Here is a 20,542-nt window from a genome sequence, read left to right on the forward strand (position 1 = left end):
CAATAATAAATCAAATAACTTGCATCAAGTTCAATAATAAATAAAACAAAAGTGTTATAACTTGCATCAAGTTATAAATATAAATGATAAATGGGTTATACTTGTATAGCGCTTTTCTACCTTCAAGGTACTCAAAGCGCTTTGACAGTATTTCCACATTTACCCATTCACACACACATTCACACACTGATGGCGGGAGCTGCCATGCAAGGCGCTAACCAGCAGCCATCAGAGGCAAAGGGTGAAGTGTCTTGCCCAAGGACACAACGGACGTGACTAGGAAGGTAGAAGGTGGGAATTGAACCCCAGTAACCAGCAACACTCCGATTGCTGGCACAGCCACTCTACCAACTTCGCCACGCCGTCCAAGTTCAGTAATAAATAAAACAAAAGTGTTATAACTTGCATCAAGTTCAATAATAAATCAAAAAGTGTTATAACTTGCATCAAGTTCAATAATAAATCAAATAAAAGTGTTATAACTTGCATCAAGTTCAATAATAAATCAAAAAGTGTTATAACTTGCATCAAGTTCAATAATAAATCAAATAAAAGTGTTATAACTTGCATCAAGTTCAATAATAAATAAAACAAAAGTGTTAACTTGCATCAAGTTCAATAATAAATCAAAAAAAGTGTTATAACTTGCATCAAGTTCAATAATAAATCAAATAAAAGTGTTATAACTTGCATCAAGTTCAATAATAAATCAAATAACTTGCATCAAGTTCAATAATAAATGAAAATAAAAGTGCAACTTTGCAATCTTTGCCAAAAAAAGGAGGACAGGGCAAGTGAACATGAGTTTTACAGTACTCCAGCATTAGTGGCTGCAATGAGCCTGTTTTGCACTGCACAGCTTTTCAAATCGGGGTTGCAGGCTTGACACTGCCACTGTTAAAACCTCATTGAATTCGGGGCTGAGCTGCCTTGACGCATTGTGTCCAATGCGCATTTGGCGCAACCCTCTTTATTAGAGCCTGCAGCCCGTTTCTTGACTTTGCCATGCGCGCCATCAGAGCAAAAGCCCACACAGTTTTCCCATTTAAGGTCGTGTTCTTTGAGGAAACTGTCCATTATCTTGAACAGCAGTGGCTCTATTTTTTATGTTTTTGCAAAACAGCAAATCCTCGCACAGTGACTCGCCATTCACAAAGCTTCCGCTTAGCCCCGCCCCCATTAGTTACTGTTGCTGTCTGTCAAACTTTTGCTCCTACCTAGAAATGTAAAGCATACAGGAAAAATAAGTAATTTACATTTATCTATATAGCGGATTTCACAGACAGAATCACAAAGTGATTTCCAGTGTGTATAGAAAATGAAAGCATAGTAAAAAAAAAAATCAAAGAATATAATAATAAAAAATAAATAAAAAATCAAAGTGAAATTTCCTCCCCACCTGTCATGTCTCTATTCCCCACCAGTGGGGCGCGCCCCACACTTTGAGAAACGCTGGTGTATGGTGAGGATGGTGTTCTGCTGACCTCGACTGCGGATGTTGTGGATCGGTGGAGGGAATACTTCGAAGACCTCCTCAATCCCACCAACACGTCTTCCTATGAGGAAGCAATCCCTGGGGAATCTGTGGTGGGCTCTCCTATTTCTGGGGCTGAGGTTGCTGAGGTAGTTAAAAAGCTCCTCGGTGGCAAGGCCCCGGGGGTGGATGAGATCCGCCCGGAGTTCCTTAAGGCTGTGGATGCTGTGGGGCTGTCTTGGTTGACAAGACTCTGCAGCATCGCGTGGACATCGGGGGCGGTACCTCTGGATTGGCAGACCGGGGTGGTGGTTCCTCTCTTTAAGAAGGGGAACCGGAGGGTGTGTTCTAACTATCGTGGGATCACACTCCTCAGCCTTCCCGGTAAGGTCTATTCGGGTGTGCTGGAGAGGAGGCTACGCCGGATAGTCGAACCTCGGATTCAGGAGGAACAGTGTGGTTTTCGTCCTGGTCGTGGAATTGTGGACCAGCTCTATACTCTCGGCAGGGTCCTTGAGGGTGCATAGGAGTTTGCCCAACCAGTCTACATGTGTTTTGTGGACTTGGAGAAGGCATTCGACCGTGTCCCTCGGGAAGTCCTGTGGGGAGTGCTCAGAGAGTATGGGGTATCGGACTGTCTGATTGTGGCGGTCCGCTCCCTGTATGATCAGTGCCAGAGTTTGGTCCGCATTGCCGACAGTAAGTCGGACACGTTTCCAGTGAGGGTTGGACTCCGCCAAGGCTGCCCTTTGTCACCGATTCTGTTCATAACTTTTATGGACAGAATTTCTAGGCGCAGTCAAGGCGTTGAGGGGATCTGGTTTGGTGGCTGCAGGATTAGGTCTCTGCTTTTTGCAGATGATGTGGTCCTGATGGCTTCATCTGGCCAGGATCTTCAGCTCTCGCTGGATTGGTTCGCAGCTGAGTGTGAAGCGACTGGGATGGGAATCAGCACCTCCAAGTCCGAGTCCATGGTTCTCGCCCGGAAAAGGGTGGAGTGCCATCTCCGGGTTGCAGAGGAGGAGACCCTGCCCCAAGTGGAGGAGTTCAAGTACCTTGGAGTCTTGTTCACGAGTGAGGGAAGAGTGGATCGTGAGATCGACAGGCGGATCGGTGCGGCGTCTTCAGTAATGCGGACGCTGTATCGATCCGTTGTGGTGAAGAAGGAGCTGAGCCGGAAGGCAAAGCTCTCAATTTACCGGTCGATCTACGTTCCCATTCTCACCTATGGTCATGAGCTTTGGGTTATGACCGAAAGGACAAGATCACGGGTACAAGCGGCCGAAATGAGTTTCCTCCGCCGGGTGGCGGGGCTCTCCCTTTGGGTGAGAAGCTCTGCCATCCGAGGGGAGCTCAAAGTAAAGCCGCTGCTCCTCCACATCGAGAGGAGCCAGTTGAGGTGGTTTGGGCATCTGGTCAGGATGCCACCCGAACGCCTCCCTAGGGAGGTGTTTAGGGCACGTCCGACCGGTAGGAGGCCACAGGGAAGACCCAGGACACGTTGGGAAGACTATGTCTCACGGCTGGCCTGGGAACGCCTCGGGATCCCCCGGGAAAGAGCTGGACGAAGTGGCTGGGGAGAGGGTAGTCTGGGTTTCCCTGCTTAGGCTGCTGCCCCCGCAACCCGATCTCGGATAAGCGGAAGAAGATGGATGGATGGATGGACAAAATGTTTTTTTATCCTCAAACAAAAAACACAAAATGTCTTTCTGCAGAGTTTTTTTTTAGCGGTATACCGGTTTCGTGCTTGTTACTCCAGCAGGTACAAGTTTTTTTTAGTAGGTTATATCAGTAGTGGAATCTTTTCAGACACATAAACATAAAGTCTGATTAAAAATATTTAGATATAAAAATGCCTTTTCTGATTAAAATAGTGGGTGTGTTGATTACAGTCACTTAGAAGTTCTCCGAGTGCCTGCAAGTCCAGTCCGCATTCGGGGCAGGATGACTGGTGAGCTGCCGCAGATAGTGAAAGTAAAGTGGCTTCTCCTTTTAAGTGTTGTGTTTCAACTTCTATGCTAGTGTTAGTCATATTTCTTTATTTTGTTCTTCTGGGCTGCACTTCCAGCTGTGTAAGGGGAAGAGGCACAATGCGATTGGACATTAATTACGTCGTGAGGAGATGTGACTTTTGCGAAGGTGGAACAAAATGGTCGCACACACGGACACACTTTCACACAACCACAGGCAAACGTAAACAAACACACACACATTCACAGACACACACAGGATCACAGTCAATAAAGATTGATTGATTAGTGCAGGATTACATTATATATACAGTGGGGCAAAAAAGTATTTAGTCAGCCACCCATTGACAATCAATGGGTGGCTGACTAAATACTTTTTTGCCCCACTGTATGTTTGCTCCCCAATTGTTTACTACTGCTGTAACTTCTAACATTTTCACCATATGTGACCTGTGCTGGCAAAATGAGTCACAATGAGGACATTTTAAAAACTGAGTTATTGTTATTGACACATTCTCCATCTAAAGACCTTCAAAATGATATATGGTTTGTAGGAATCGGACAGAAAATGACCAAGTTACATCCGATTGAAGTCGACCAAGTTTGAGGGTCCGTTTTGAGAAAAAACAGCTTAAAGTTTACTGTTCCAGAACAGAATGTTCCAAAACAAAACTCCATAGCAACCATACCTTAAAAGTCCTTGTAGCAACACCAAAATTGGTACAATTAAAGTCAAATCCCATGTCTAAAGGAAAAATATATATTCAACTCTATTGAAAACGGTGATGCCCTAATTATTATTTGGTCAGCACTGTTTTCTCCAAGCTCGGTATTCAAACATAATGAAATAAACTAGATGCTACAGGTAACTGACAAGATCTCTCAGTCTCAGGATACGTGACCTATGCCTGACCAATGGTGATAAAGCTGTCAGCTGCATTTCCTCTTTAATACTGTGTAGAACATTTCCTGTTTAGCACATGAATTAAGAAAACAATAAATAAATAAAAGCTTACCAGTGTATAAATTTGAAGGTGTCTCGGCAGATTTTTGTCCCTTCAACTGAGTAGCAGCCATTGGAAAGGCTTCTGGCTTTCGTCTCTTTCTTCTTGGTACCCTTTGTCCTCTCAGAACGATTTAGATTCGAGATGATTTTGGCGATGATGACGATGTTCTTTTCAAAATCATTCATCGACTGCATGTTTTGTCGCAAACTATGTATCAGTCCTGTATCTAATTTTTTCATACAGTGTCCATTTTTGAATTTAGCACAATTACATTCAAAATCCCTGATTTTTTGAATTTCCACTTCCACATCTTGATCAAACAACAGGTCAGCAGCCTGTTCCAAGGCAGCATCTGCATCATCATGTAGGCCCACATGTCTCTCACCCTGTGGCTGTGTGTCATCATCTTCAGAGTCACTGTCAGGTGCATGCATGGCATGTACATCATCATTCTGTACATTCTTTGTATGCAAAACGTCGTCGTAATCGTTGAGATTGTCTAGGAGAGGAGAAGCCTCTTCAGAGTCACTTTCATCAATTTCTGAGTCATTATCGCTACTTACAGGGTCCTGACCACCAAAATAATCATCAATCAGCTGTCCATAATATTCCTGACCAGCAGCACTAAGAAGATTCGCCGACTGCAGTGAATTTAGCGCACTTGCAACCGCCTGTGTACCCTCTCCACCTTCTAAATCCATTACAGAATGTAAAACAGTCTAACTTATCCACAAAAATAATAATTAAATGTTTGAAAATCACCTTTTTTCACCAAATATTCCGCTCGAATTACTGTGTGTTGTTTTTCATCAGGGAGCTGCCATGATACCACAATGCACCGTGCGGGGTGATTCAACCAATGAGGGTACGCCTCACAGCGACCGGTTAGCAACAAGCCGGATTTGTTTACGCCGGGACAGGTTTAAAAACTTGAATTCTATTGGTTCAGAATGGCGTCATCGGGAAGTCCATGCTCATTTTTAGAAAGTAGGTAAACTTGGCGTCACAATGATACCAAATATGGCTAGGGGGATTCCCCCTTATTGCCGCGAGTGAGTGTTGAAAACACTTGATTTTCTCAAGGAATTTTAACACAAAGGACTAATTTCTGAAGACATACCTCATACAAAACCTTCAAATAAAGGTGATTTAAGATGTTTTCTTGCTATTTCGATGATTGGGATCGCTAGATTGTGGCTTTATGGACTCATTTTTGTGAAAATCTCAATTTCAACCAAGATTTTTTTCACTTATTTGCCTGTAGGTCAAAATTAGCCTGTGCGTATTCCGACTCATTTTGCCAGCACGGGTCACATATTTGATCGAGGAAATATGCTTACAGCTGATCACTGTGATCAAACTGAAATTGATCGCGATCACGATCATATAATTGCCCAACCCTGTGTTAGATACTTTTGTCTCTCAAAACTGTCAGGTTGCGTGCCTAAAGTAGAAAAAAAAATGTTTCAAGATTCCTGGTCTAAAAATTGTATCGGGAAATAACAAAACCACTGTACCTTCAATAGGGTACAAGAGGTGATCTTTGAGATCCCGAGTAACTGGCTGATTGAACTGGGATTTGAGAAGTCTTGCTGCAGGTTTGAGTGGCGTTGATTCGTCTGAGAAGAAAGTTGATATGAATGTTGCACAGTCCGGACGCATTATGTTCCCAAACAAATGTTCCTTTTCCTCACAATGACAGCATTTCACTCACATTTATGTCAATTTCCCTGATGTTCTGCGTTTAACAACGTATTCCGTTTATTGGCCAATTATGTTACTCCGCCCGTGATTTAATGAAGGCGGAAATTATATGCCTTGTTGTTTTTGTTGAGTTTTGCGATTATTGATTAGGCATTAGGTGCCGTCAAATAAAAAGTAGCAGCCATGGTGACATCCCAAACTTCTAGTAGACATGCTTTTTTTTAGCTCATTTGCTCCTTGTCTGTTCCACTGTGACAAGCTCTGGAATTTGCATGCACGTTTTTTTTTCCCTTCGATTATTATATTTTCATGATCGTGAGAAGCCATAATCGAAATCAAAATTTTAATAATTGTTACAACCCCCTTTCCCTCACACAGGCCACATTGGTGCGGGTGCATTGCTCTTGTGTGCTGGAGCAATACAATGTCTGCATATTTTCCTCCATTAAATGTCACATCAAAGTCTTAACTCATCGAAGCACCAAAAATACAAATAGATTATTTTCTCTAATAGAATTTATCGATGAACGGTTGCAGCCCAAGAAAAAATTGATTTGCTCTATAATTATTGCAGCCCTAACTTGGACACGGCTGTGCGAAAGCTCGGCTGGGCTCGGCACCTTATCAGTTAAAAAGGGCAAATATCGATGGTAGGAGTCTATAAATTCCGCAGACGGAATCACGGAATTGGCCCAAAAAAACTGAATCTACTGTTAAATGGTAAATGGGTTATACTTGTATAGCGCTTTTCTACCTTCAAGGCAACGTTCCCTCTAAGGTGCACGCCTGTGCAATTGCGCACTGCTCAAGCGTCCTCTGCGCACGGCAAATCTATGCCACGCACAAAATCAAATAAAAAAATTAGCGCATAACAATTTTTGACACACAGACACGACAGAGAAAACAGTTTTCGTCATCATTATTCAAATATTGTAACGTCTGTCGAGACGCTTTGAGGACATGAATTCCATCGATCACTTCACTGAGCAAAACTCTTTATTGTCGGCCATAAATTCATTCATTACCATGAATTGATTTACGTGGACCAAAGAAGTTGAAAAACTTATTGGGGTGTTACCATTTAGTGGTCAATTGTACGGAATATGTACTGTACTGTGCAATCTACTAATAAAAGTTTAAATTAATAAAAAAAAAACACATCACCAAAACATTAGTAAAAAAAAATGACATCTAGCAAAACTGGTCATTTTCTGCAGTACAAACCAGACCAAAAGCAACTTTGTTATATCAACAGCAGCCGCTCGCTCTTTCTCACTTGCGCCAACACATGCACATATGGCACTTAAGGCAGTGATGCGTTTACAGCCACACAAAAAGTCGGACAACTCCAACACCACACATAAAGTGTAATTCCAGGTCGTTACACTATGATTTACCAATCAAATGTGTGCTTATTCTAGTGTCATTTATTAGGAATCTTAATTTATAAATATTAATCATGAAATGCTGTTAGTATATTAATAAATACTAATAAAAATATATTTTTTACAAACTGGAAGTTGCGGGAATGTACACATGATCCCCTGCTTACATCTCATTGTGCAACATGTGAATGTTTTAATGGGAACTAAATGCAATATCTGAAAGGGATACAAATTATTTCCAAAGCAGGACCTCCACCCAGACAAACAATACAAGTACACAGTTCATGAAAAACAATATTTTTTGTTATTGTCATTGTAAGTGGGCCTAAACACTTATATTAGAAATGGAAATGACTGCTGCCATTTGATTATAATAATAAGAGAATGTTGTCTGTCTATCTGTGTTGGCCCTGCGATGAGGTGGGGACTTGTCCAGGGTCTACACCGCCTTCCGCCGGAATGCAGGGGTCGCGTGGTAGAAAATTAATGGATGGATGGATAGAGATTGAACTTGTTATTTAGTCAGGTTTGGGACAGGTGTGCTGCTGGTGTAGCCACAGTGTGCACGTCTGATGTTGCTCACATGGGCTCCACTGAATGCTTAGGGAGTTTTTGCGTCACACATGAAAAGTTAGAGGGAACATTGCTTCAAGGCAGGGGTGCAAATTAACACTCGCCAGTCGCCATTTGCGAGCTATTTTTAGCTTTGGCGAGTAAAATATTTGCCTAACTTGCCACGCTGGCGAGTTGAAAAAGTGAGGTTCACAACAGCAATAATGCAGCGCTTACCGGTACCTAAAGCAACACGGAGATCATTATTTTACCAAGCACATATTTGTTGTGATGTCACGTTCGACGTTCCGTAGACTAGTTGCTAAGAGACGGCAGTTAGCTAGCCTAGTAGTTAGCTTAGAGCGCGCACTACAGGGATATCTCTCAGGCGACAGTCACAGAGTGTACCGGTAACGTTACTCGAGTCTTAATAGCTAACAATCATTCTTCCTAGCCTTAAGCCTATAAATCTTATCGTTATGTGGCGCTTCCTGAAACCCATAGCTAAAAAGGCACGGACGGAGGAGGAGGAGGAGGAGGAGGAGGAGGAGGGGGGTCGCGATGCGAATGCTGCGAAACCCAAACCGACCAGCGCTGGAACTGGGGGGAGAAAGTTTCAGACGAAGTGGCTATACGACGATGCAGGGAAAAAACGCGACTGGCTGACTGTCAAGAACAACATCATGTTTTGCACTGTGTGCACAACTTTTGGAAAGGACAAAAAAAGTCAGGCGAGTCACTTTGTTGTGGGCTGCTCCTCGATGAAAGTTGAAAGTATAATATCACATGAAGGCACTCGCAACCACGACAAAAATATGAAAAAAGAATCTATATACTCTATATACTATACTGTGGCCCCTGGTTGGTTGTAGAATTGGTTTTAATGTGACGTGAACACTTCTACATGGCGGAATACAATGGTAAAGGAAATAGTTTGTTTTGGCATTTGGCGAGTAAAAAATATGGTTGGCGAGTATGTTTTTTCACCTACTAGCCACTTGGCGAGTTGGTCAAAAAGTTAGTTTGCACCCCTGCTTCAAGGTACTCAAAGCGCTTTGACACTATTTCCACATTCACCCATTCACACACACATTTACACACTGATGGCAGGAGCTGCCATGCAAGGCCCTAACCACAACCCACAAAAAAATTACATTTCAAAAACTAACCATCCACACTCACCAAAGTACCAACAATTGGTACCGTTGAGTATAGGTATCGATTTCCAGGTACCGATACTCGGTACCCTATTGGTTGAAGTGTCAAAATTACACATCCCTATTCGTAACAAACATACTCATATTAAACCTGTTCTTTTCCTATTTCTATTTTAGATCTTGGGTCACTGTCTTGGGACGATTTGGAAAACGACCTTCCAGATGAGCTGATACCCAATGGTGGGGATCTGAGCCTGATGGGTGGAATGTCCACAAATGGAGGCTCAACACCTGTCGCTGGTGGGCCAGGTGTTGGCACTGTGCTCCCAGATGCTGCTGCAAAGCACAGGCAGCTCTCAGAGCTCCTACGAGCCGGTAGCACCTCTACGATTACAGGTGCAGGACTAAGCTCTGGGAGCCCACAACCAGGAAGTATGGGCCCTCAGCATGGAACACCAATGGGAAAAAGCCCCCTTGGTCAAGGCTCCCCCAACAACCACTCATCCCCTCAAGCCCAAAAAGCCGGAACACCAACTGGAACAGCTGGGCCGAACAACAACAATGCTGCCACATTGAGTATGAACAACCCAGGCTTCAACCAGGCCTTGATGAATAACAACCAGGGTCATTCTGGGCTACTAGCTCAGGGTGGTCAGTCTCAACCTGGGCAAGTCATGAACGGGGGACTTGGGCCCGCAGCTGGAAGAGGACGAGGAGCAGGGGTGGTAGGGCTACAGTACCAGGGACAGTCATTGCAAGGAGCATCGTCAGGATCAATAGGAGCTAGCAGTGCTTTGGCAGATACGCTTTCACAGGGAGGACAGCAGATGGGTGCACATGCTACGCTCAGTCCGGGACAGCAAACAAGCAACATGAACAAGGTAAGTCACTTTCGTGATGCTTTCATATTACAGTGGATCCTTGATTTACGAACCCCTCTATTTGCAAATGTTTCGAATTACAAACTTTTGGATCGGCCCAATTATGCCTTCGTATGCGAACAATGTCTCTGTGTACGAACGCTTCATTCAGTCATTCGTTTTTGCGCCTGCAGACAAAACCGCAGGGTGTTTATTATTGTAGCGGAGGCAGAGTCTCCCACTTGCTTTCTGCACAAGACACACGCACGTCTCAGCGCTTCAGTATGTGTGCCTTTTGTGTGTTTTCCCTGTCGTTCTCTCTTCCTCTGTCTGTTTGCTTCTAACATTTAGTTCCCTGTCGTTGTGGGTGGATTTTCCTTTTAAATGTTTATTATTATAGTAATATAGTAAAGATTAAGGATTTTGATTATATACGTATATATTTATATTTATATATGAGGTGGTTTAGCCACGTCTCTGTCAAGATAAACAGGCTGCTCTCTCGATACGCATGCTGGTTTTTTAGTCCATGAAGCTCGTCACTAGGCGAGTTCACATTATTTAGTAGAGTCACTTACTTGGCGCTGACCAGAACCGTACGTGTGTGACAGTCCATTCCATCGTCGACTGGGAATTAAAAAGTGCCTTTGTCTGTAATGACAATATCGCTAATATTTAGTTAATACTTAGGTCACACCATGTAAATGTAGAGTATTGTTGGCGGGTTTTGGATGGTTATTTGGAGGGCTTTATGGGCGGACTTGAGAGGCCCCATTAGGCCGGGCCGACACGCCCTGAAAATAAAATCTCTGATTTTTTGCACAAAAAATGGTATTAGCGGTTTTTCTTTGCTTTTTTCCCCCCTATTTTTTTGTAAAGAAACCCTTGAATACAAATGACAGAGATAATTCAAAACAGGTTTTTTGTTTATTTAATCTAAAACTAGTAGATTAAAATGACACTGTATACACTGCTTTGTACTCTTAGCAAAATTCTAATTTGTATAAAGTTGTTCTTTTTAGACAAGGTATAAATTGTAGTTTTTATGGAATAATATTTTCAAAGAACTAAATTAAAACAAGCAATACTTCTGTATTGATTAAAATACTTGTGTTAACAAAAATTTAGCTTTGCACATTGCATGCAAATAAACAATAGTCTCCAACATTGAAATCAGAATAGTGCAAACTTAAAACTTCTGTCTTGAATAAAATACTTATGTAAATAAAAATGTAGGGGTGTAACGGTACACAAAAATGTTGGTTCGATACGTCTCTCAGTTTAGAGGTCACGGTTCGGTTCATTTTCGGTACAGTAAGAAAACAACAAAATATACATTTTTGGGTTATTTATTTACCAAATTTGCAAAATCTTCCATAATAACATTGATCTTGATTCAATATTATGTTTTGAGCAATGACAGTTTGAAAGAAAAAAAAACAGCTTTGTTTTATTAGAACTTTTTCTAAATTACATTTAACCTTCAAGCTTTTTTATTTCACTTTTGTTATGTTTTTGTTTATTTTAATAGTATTTTTAGAATGTGCCGTGGGCCTTTAAAACATTAGCTGCGGGCGGCAAATGGCCTACGGGGCACACTTTTGACACCCCTGCTATAGATAATAAAAAATTAAATCTGATAAATCTATGGATAAAAAGCAGAGCCTGGCGACGCATGCACGTTTATCATAACTCTCGCTCTCTCTGTCTCTGCCCCTCCCTCACGAATGCTGCTGCGCGCACAATTTGTTTTGTTTTTAACCCCTTCTTAACCCTGAACGTACATTGAAAATACACGCAACCCTAACTCAAAATGCCGGACATTTGAGGCATTTAAGAAACTCCGCTCTGACAGCAACGCAAAAGAGGACATTTCCGGTGAAAAGAGGACATATGGTCAGTCTATCGTAGCCCGTTAGCGGCATGCTAGCAGCTAACGGGCTACGATAGACGCAACCTCGGTGTGCATTGTTTACACAACGTGCATTACGCTACTTAATATGCCCGTGTGGAAACTCGTTCGGTACACCTCCGAACCGAAACGGAACCCCCGTACCGAAACGGTTCAATAAAAACACATGTACCGTTACACCCCTAGTATTATACATTGTATCCAAATAAATTATAAAGCAAAAACATTGAAGACTATAGTTTGTTTTAGTTAGTGGATAAACAGAGGCTTTTTTATTCACACATCTTGGCGGTGTACAGAGCGACGCTGTAGTGATTGCTCTGTGCACTATGCTTCTTTCTCATCATACATGGTATCATCATACATACTTTGGGGAAATAATTCCACCATAGTAAGCTGCTTTGGAGCCCTTTGTTTGTTGTTGCGGTCTTATTTGCCTCGTTAAGTGTTGCATTTCCCGCACTCGGCTGGAGGCGTTGGTTTCAGATGCTGGAAAATAATAAGTTTTTAAATAAATGTTGCCGTGTGCAGTCATTTGTTGCATGCCAAATGCCGCAAAACCAAAGTACTGACAACAATTTGTTTTTCTTGGGAACAAATGTCTTGCTTTCATTAGCATTAGAATCAGGTATATTTTGCTAGTGCCGATAAGGAAGTAAGGGGATGGCGCAATCTACACAAGCTACAGAAGCTACACAAGAGGGGCAAAATGTATGCCTGAGCAAAAATAGTTAAAAAAGTTTTTTAATCTGTAAAAAAAGACTCAAAGGTGGGTTTGACAAACTATACCTGTAGATTTGTCCTAACCAAATATGGCCTCACTGTTGAGGTATAGCTCACATCACATCCATGAATCATAATTCCTAATATCGGTCCGGAAATGATTGTGCACCCTAAGTGATAAATATAATAAGTAAAGCTAACAGTTTTAGTCAGATGTTTATATTGCATGTTAATAACTAGGGAGATACACTAATGGCACAAGCTCACAATACACCAGGCAATCAATCAGTCAGTCAAAGTTTATTTACATAGCCATTAATCACAAAGGGCTGCACAAACCACAACATCCTTGGCTCTGATTCCACATCAGGGCAAGAAAACTGACTGAAACATTGACTGATGCATAGAGGAGGAACACACATGATTGTGGCAGACATGTGATGACGTTTGCTATAGTATAGCCTGTCTAAATGCTACATTTAATTTTCGTTGGTGTTTTAGAACAAGACAGTAGCTGACATTTTATTTATTTCATTTTTCATTTTTTTTATTTATTTATTTCAGGCAATGACAAAAACGTACAAGTTGACAAAACATAATAATATAAATTAATATAGGGCATTATTGTCCAGTTTTGCCTGAAAGGGAGTGGGAAGAAGATAATTTATTTAATCCGACCCCCAGTTCTCCATTCAGTGATTATTCACATGAGTTTCACTCTCACTTTGTTCAAGGATTATAATACAGATGTTGTATCATAGTGGCATTACCACAGGTAACAATAATTATTACACTGTAACAATCATTTGTATCAACAATGTAGGAATAATGAATATACCAACAATGGTAATAGACATCATAGCAATAATGGTAATAGACAACATAGCAATAATGGTAAGGAAACATTGAGCACATGTTACACTTTGAGACAGAGTACAGCAGCAGGTCAAATTAAAGACCCTCATCTCTATATTTCAACCAGACCCCATGTTTGTATAATAGTTTAAATCGATTAATAGTTTGGCATTGCTTGTGTTGTAAGTCCAGTTTGTTCCATAGTTTTACTCCGCATACAGACACACAAAAACGTTTACGAGTGGTTTGAGCTCTCGGCAATAAGAAATATCCAAAGCCTCTCAAGTTATGAGCTTGCACTCGTCTTATAAAAAAACGTTGTAGATTAGGTGGCAATAATTTGTTAAAAGCTTTATATAAGATTATTAATGTATTATATTTAACAAGGTCATCAAATTTGAGCAACTTTGATTGCATAAACAGATTATGAGTATGTTCTAAATAACCAACGTTGTGAATGATCCGCACTGCTCTTTTCTGTAATATGATCAGAGGATGAATTGTGTTTTGGTAAGTATTCCCCCATACTTCAACACAGTATGTAAGGTATGGGAGTACCAAGGTGCAGTATAGAGTACGGAGTGCATTTTCATTGAGGTATAGTTTTGCTTTGTTTATAATTGAGAGGCTTTTGGAGATTTTTGTTTTAATGTGTCTGACATGAGGTTTCCATGATAGTTTACTATCAATTATTACTCCCAAAAATGTATTCTCATTTACGATTTCAATTTGGGTACCATCAATACTTATTTTCTGTTCAGACGTTATCTTGCGATTTCCAAACATTACTATCTTAGTTTTATTTATATTCAAAGATAATTTATTTGTGTCCATCCATTTTTTTTTTACTATGTTTAGTTCTGTGTTTACTGTATTTATGAGCTCATTATAGTCATCACTACTGTAGAATAAATTTGTGTCGTCTGCAAAAAGTATAAATTTCAGTATTTTGGATGTATTAAACATATCATTAATATATACATTAAACAGTTTTGGCCCCAACACGGACCCTTGGGGGACACCACAAGCAATGCCAAGAGTATCAGATAAAAATTGACCCATTTTAACAAACTGTACCCTCCCTGTTAAATAACTTTTTAACCAGTCACCAGCCAGCCCCCTAATTCCATATCTTCCATTTTATCTAGTAGAATTGAATGATTAATGGTATCAAAGGCTTTCTTTAGGTCAATAAAAATACCAACTGCATATCTTTTATGCTCCAGTGCATTAGTAATTTCCTCAATAGCTTCAGTTATTGCCATTGAAGTTGTTCTTTTGGACCTAAAGCCATACTGACCGTTATTGATTATATGATGCTTCTCAAGAAAATATTCAAGTCGGGAGTTAAATAGTTTCTCTAAGATTTTTGAGAACTGAGGCAAAAGAGAGATTGGTCTGTAATTGTTGAAAGCGTGTTTGCTGTCACTTTTGAAGAGCGGAGTTACTTTAGCGATTTTCATTTGACTTGGAAAGCAGCCAGTCTGGAATGATAAATTACATATATAAGTTAATGGTTTTACAATATTCAGGATAACCTTTTGAACCAATATCATGTTGATATCATGGCAGTCAGTGGAGTACTTACTTTTACACTTCCGCACAATGTTTGTCACTTCCTGCTCATTTGTAGCTGAGAGGAAGAATGACGAATAATTCTGTTCAATAGTTGATTTTGTAACTCCATTGTCTGGAATATCAACAGCCAATTTAGGACCAACATTTACAAAAAAAACTGTTGAACTTGTTTACTACATTAGTCATATTATAATCTTCACCGTTTTCATCAATAAAGTAATCAGGATATGTCAACTTGGAATATCCTTGTTTTATTAGACTATTCAAAACATCCCAAGTTCCTTTTATATTATTTTTGTTTTCATATAGTTTTTTTTGATGATATAACCGTTTGCTTGTTCTTATAATATCAGTTAATTTATTTTTATACTTCTTGTATCGTTGTTCGACTTCTTTTGTTTTTATTTTGATGAAAAGTTTGTAGAGATTGTTTTTCTTTTTACAGGCATTAATCATCCCTTTTGTGATCCAAGGGCTATTTTTATTTTTTCCTTTTATAAAATATCCTTTTATGGGGCAATGTTTATTATGCAGGGAAGTAAAGATGTCTAAAAAATTACAATAAGCACTGTCCACATTAGGTTCTCTGTATACTGAAGTCCAATCCTGAACTGCCAAACTATTGTTTAGGGCACAGATTGTTTCCTCAGTTGTTATTCGTTTAGAGATTTTTGCCATAGTGTCTTTGGTTTTCTTGAGATGACAGTCATATAAAGTAAAAACAGGTAAATGGTCAGTGATGTCACATATAAATAGGCCACTGGTGACTTGATTTCCCATAATGTTTGTAAAAATGTTGTCAATGATTGTGGCACTATGTGTTGTTATTCTGCTTGGTTTGGTTATGGTTGGATATAGAGACAGGCTGTACATAGTGTCAATGAAGTCATCAACATGTTTTTGCTTGGTTGAGTTTAACAAATCAATGTTAAAATCACCACAGATAAATATGTTTTTTTGGTTCACAGAGGAAAATATTTTACCCATCCACTCATTGAAAGTTTCTATGCTTGAACCAGGTGCCCGGTATACACAGCTCATGAAGATATTTGTCTTTTTGTCATTTAGGATTTCCACTGTTAAACATTCAAATAATCCATCGACTGCTATGGTCATGTTTGTTAAAACTTTAAATGTAACAGATTTATGAATGTACAATGCGACCCCTCCTCCTATTTTATTTATTCTGTTTATGTATGTTAATTCATAGTCATTCAGACTAAAATCAATACCTTTATCACTGTTGAACCAGGTTTCAGTGATTGCAACAATGGTAAATGGATGACTAAATTCTTTCAAGTAATCCTTGATAGCCTCAAAGTTAGTGTACATGCTTCGACTATTGAAATGTATTATAGATAGACTATCTTCTGATTTTACACTGTTTTCATATTGTTCGCGGGTAAAATAATTACAGTTTTTAACAATCGCAGAGAAAAAATTATCATCAGGGTCTATGTCCATATCAGTCTCTGTTGTGGTGTGCTCTTGATACTCACACATGTCCAGTTCTTTTTGTTGATGTTGGAGGATCTTCTGTAACATGTCCATATTAATACTTGGTGTGGTCTGTGTTCTTGGTGTGGGTAGCATTGAGATGATGTAAAAGTCACAAGCTACATTGATACCAAGTACTGCATCAATGTCAATACTTATCAAGATCTTCTATTTTCCTTATCACCAAGACTTTTGCTTCCTCCGGCGTCCCATTTAGTTTGATTCATTATTTCTAATGTTTATATTTTGACATTGAAAAGTTGAATCATTTTGAAACATAAACAACATGACTGCAAGATATTTATTTCATGCTATAAATCACAAATGGCTATCCAGATAAAGGAAGTTAGCTAATAGAATAAACATTGGTTGTTACTCCTTATGATTTTTGCATGATATTTGCATTTGGAGCAGTTGAAATGGAAAGGGAGTCAAAGAGACAGAAATTGGCTATAAAATCAAAGGCAGAATCCACTAAAGCAAAAAAGAAAATACAAGCTGCTCAGAAATTTGCCAGGAATGCTCATGTCAGAGCCTCAAAGCAAAAATGCCAAAGTAATGTGTGAATAAACCAAAGTAATATGTAAATAATGTAAATAATTAGATGAACTATCTGTGGCTGTGAAGTGAACACTAGTAAGGTTGTAAATACTGTATAGAGTAGGCTAACCCATGTGGTTCCTGTGGATGTGAACACAAGTTGTAATTACTGTAGTGACTAAATAACACAGTGAGTGAAACAGACATAGTGATTCATTTGGATGAATGGGGTATGTATTTATGTAAACTCTGTTGATAATTTTTTAATTCTTTTAAACACTAAAACATCTTTAAATGGTGCTTTTTTTGCCAATTTTTGCATGTTCAATTGCTGAAAAACCAAGAGCTTTGGGGGGGTTGTCCCCCCACCGTGGACCTGACTGGGGGCCGCAGCCCCCGGCCTATTTTCAGTCTTTTTCATTAAGTTCTAAGCACATGCTTGTAAGAGAGAATATCCTACGTTAACTATTATTTACACTGATCGTAAAATAAAATATTTAGATTAACATTTTTTGTGTACCTTGTCATTTGGCCTAGAAGCCGGGTTACCCTTGTACTCGTTCAATGTCTTCAACATAGACAGGTTTGCCTTTGAGTTTTTTTTCCCTCCAGGTGTACACAAACTATAGTAATATCTAGATTTTTAAACTTGTATATTAATCAGTTATTTGTCGTTGGTGCGAGCAGCAGAAAATCATCTGTAAAAAAATATTGTGCATATATTATGCGCAGTAGTCAGTGGCGTCATTGTGCATATATCTTCCTCTCTGAATAACATTAATACGAGCTCTGTTATTGGCCATATTTATATAATGTACATTCAATTCTTATAATGTACAGTATCACCCAACCCTAGTTGCAGCCCTATTGCTGAAAATGGTAGTAGCCCTTGGTCTTGGAGTGACATTAAATCATTAGTCTCATCAATGTGTTCAGCCTCCCATTCTCTTTGTCGGATTAGAACGCTACTCTTGACATAATCTGCATAGTTCATTAAAGATTAAAGATACCAATGATTGTCACACACACACTAGATGTGGTGAAATTTGTCCTCTGCATTTGACCCATCCCCTTGGGGAGCAGTGGGCAGCAGTGGGCAGCAGCGGCGCCGCGCCCGGGAATCATTTTGGTGACTTAACCCCCAACTCCAACCCGTGTTGCTGAGTGCCAAGCAGGGAGGTTATGGGTCCCATTTTTATAGTCTTTGGTATGACTCGGCTGGGATTTGAACTCCAACCTACCGATCTCAGAAGACCGTTTTCAATGTTCATTCTTAATTAGCCACATTGTGTGGGTTTGTAGAGATCATACAACAAAATAAAGTGTTTTTATTCTCTTCTTATTTCAGATGAGCTTGGGTAGCAGTGGGGTTCCATTTGTGACTCAGTCCTATGGACCGGGAACTGCAGGGCCTGGCCAGCAGATAAACCCTCAGCAGCATCCCCAGAACAAGACTGCCCTTGCCAACAGTCTACCACCTTTTCCCAGTGAACTCAAGGGGGCAGCTGTTACCAGTGTGCCAACCATGGTTAGTGCCTGTAAATTCAGCTTTTGCCATACAGTACACCAGTGTTTCTCAAATGGGGGGTAGCGGCAAAGTGTCAGGGGCGTCCTGAGCAGCAGGGGAGATTTTCGTAACTTCGTCTACACTTTAGTATTTATGTGGCTTGGTGGCAGCAGTGCTCAATCTAATCAAGAGGTTCCATGAAAAGCTATAAAGGTTGTCTGTTTACAGTCTGTTTGTTGTTTTGTGAATACCCAGAAAGCAAGGAAGATACCTAATCGTCATCTGGTCATGCTAACGTAACAATTAGTCCTTGTATAATAGCAATATATTTTCAAAGAAAATCACACAAACAGGAGAAAATGCATTTTAATGTGAAATCCATACCAGATACAAAATGAGCTGAGCAAATCTGAATGTTGCCAACATTCTTCCCATCCAAATCCTGTTTGAGGCTTGCAAGCCATTACGGTTTCTTTCTTTTTAGACATTTATTTATCTGTGTTCCCTGTTTTTCACAACTTTGGTCAGACAGTAGCAGGGCTGGGGGCTATATTGAGTTTATAAGATATATCGATATATTTTTAAACAAGATATGAATTTTAAAAATGTTGTAATATCGATATGATTTATTTCACGTTAAAATGTGTTCCTTGTTCTCCCCCGCCATGGGCTACCAAACCCCCACCCTTCCTCCTTCCAAGACGTGCTTGCATGTATAAGAACATCCATGATTAATTGGTTGTTTAAAATGATGAGTCACGATTGGATAGGGACAGGCCAATCAGAGGCAAGATAGGGCGGGTCATCGAACCAGGAAGGGAAATCACAAAGTGCCTGCCTGCAAATGTATTTTTTTATCTGAGTTTGATACATTTTGTATTATTTGCACAGCTATGTTATTTATTTTACGTATAAATAATATTTTTCTATTTTATTTATGTTACTGTATGTAATTCTGTACTACTAAAACAGTTTATTTTTTGTGCTGTTAATACCCATCTTGACTAACTGGGTTAATACAAGTGCCATTGACTGTTTACAGTACAGTTGTCATTCAGTTAAATTTCAGTGAATCGCACTCAAAAATGAGTCTTTGTATGTAAACTTTCACCGAAAAATATATCGAAGTATATATCGAATATCGAGTTTTAGTAAAAATATACCGAGATATACTTTTTTTCCGTCCGTATCGCCCAGTACTAGACAGTAGTACTGTAGATGTTTTTCTCTGTTTGCTCAATTCTGACACTGCAAAAGTTAACCATTAAGATTTAACAGGTGGTAAGAGTCACTTTCATAGATGTGTTTTCCTCCACTATGGCTGACTTTCTGCTTGTTCTTAAGTGAAAAGACTTGATAGAAGTACACTGCACCTTCTGCGAGAAAACTGGAACATTGGGCATGAAAGCATTGGAATACAATGGAAAATCTGAAAAATGGCTGTGCGATGTTTGACAATATTTTTTTCCATACAAATTTGTTAGAGACTTCTGTTGTTTTTTAGTTGGGTTGAACAGTTTGTTTTCCAACGTGAAAGAACAGTGAATTAATTCACATACAGTAGTTACAGTTAATTATGGGTCTTTCGCTTTTCTTTGTGTCTTTGTTCTTTTTTGTCTTTATGAATGTGAAATGGAGTTACATTGTATTAATTATGGTTTTTAACAAAGTCTTAAAGTTTTAAATTTGACTTGTTGAAACCTGCAGAGACCCTGTTATATTAAAAATATGTCTTTATTTTTACCTTGTGGGTTAATTTGGAGTCATTTTTACTGCTTGCAATAGTAAATTTCTCTCATGCTGTCCCCACTCAGAAGACCA

At 39.7% G+C, this 20,542-nt stretch overlaps 1 protein-coding gene across 5 annotated transcripts in view; it reads left to right on the forward strand.

The window, feature by feature from the left end:
• Positions 1-20,542, forward strand: part of crebbpa (CREB binding protein a) — an 86,770-nt gene that overhangs the window by 32,038 nt on the left and 34,190 nt on the right. For all 5 annotated transcript variants that reach the window (XM_062032791.1, XM_062032793.1, XM_062032794.1 and 2 more), the window contains exons 2-3: positions 9,427-10,130; positions 18,563-18,742. In XM_062032791.1, coding sequence (XP_061888775.1) covers positions 9,427-10,130; positions 18,563-18,742 — 884 coding nt within the window. The remainder of the gene's footprint in view (positions 1-9,426; positions 10,131-18,562; positions 18,743-20,542) is intronic.

This window comes from Entelurus aequoreus, linkage group LG22 (assembly GCF_033978785.1).
Source record: "Entelurus aequoreus isolate RoL-2023_Sb linkage group LG22, RoL_Eaeq_v1.1, whole genome shotgun sequence".
Taxonomy (NCBI): domain Eukaryota; kingdom Metazoa; phylum Chordata; class Actinopteri; order Syngnathiformes; family Syngnathidae; genus Entelurus; species Entelurus aequoreus.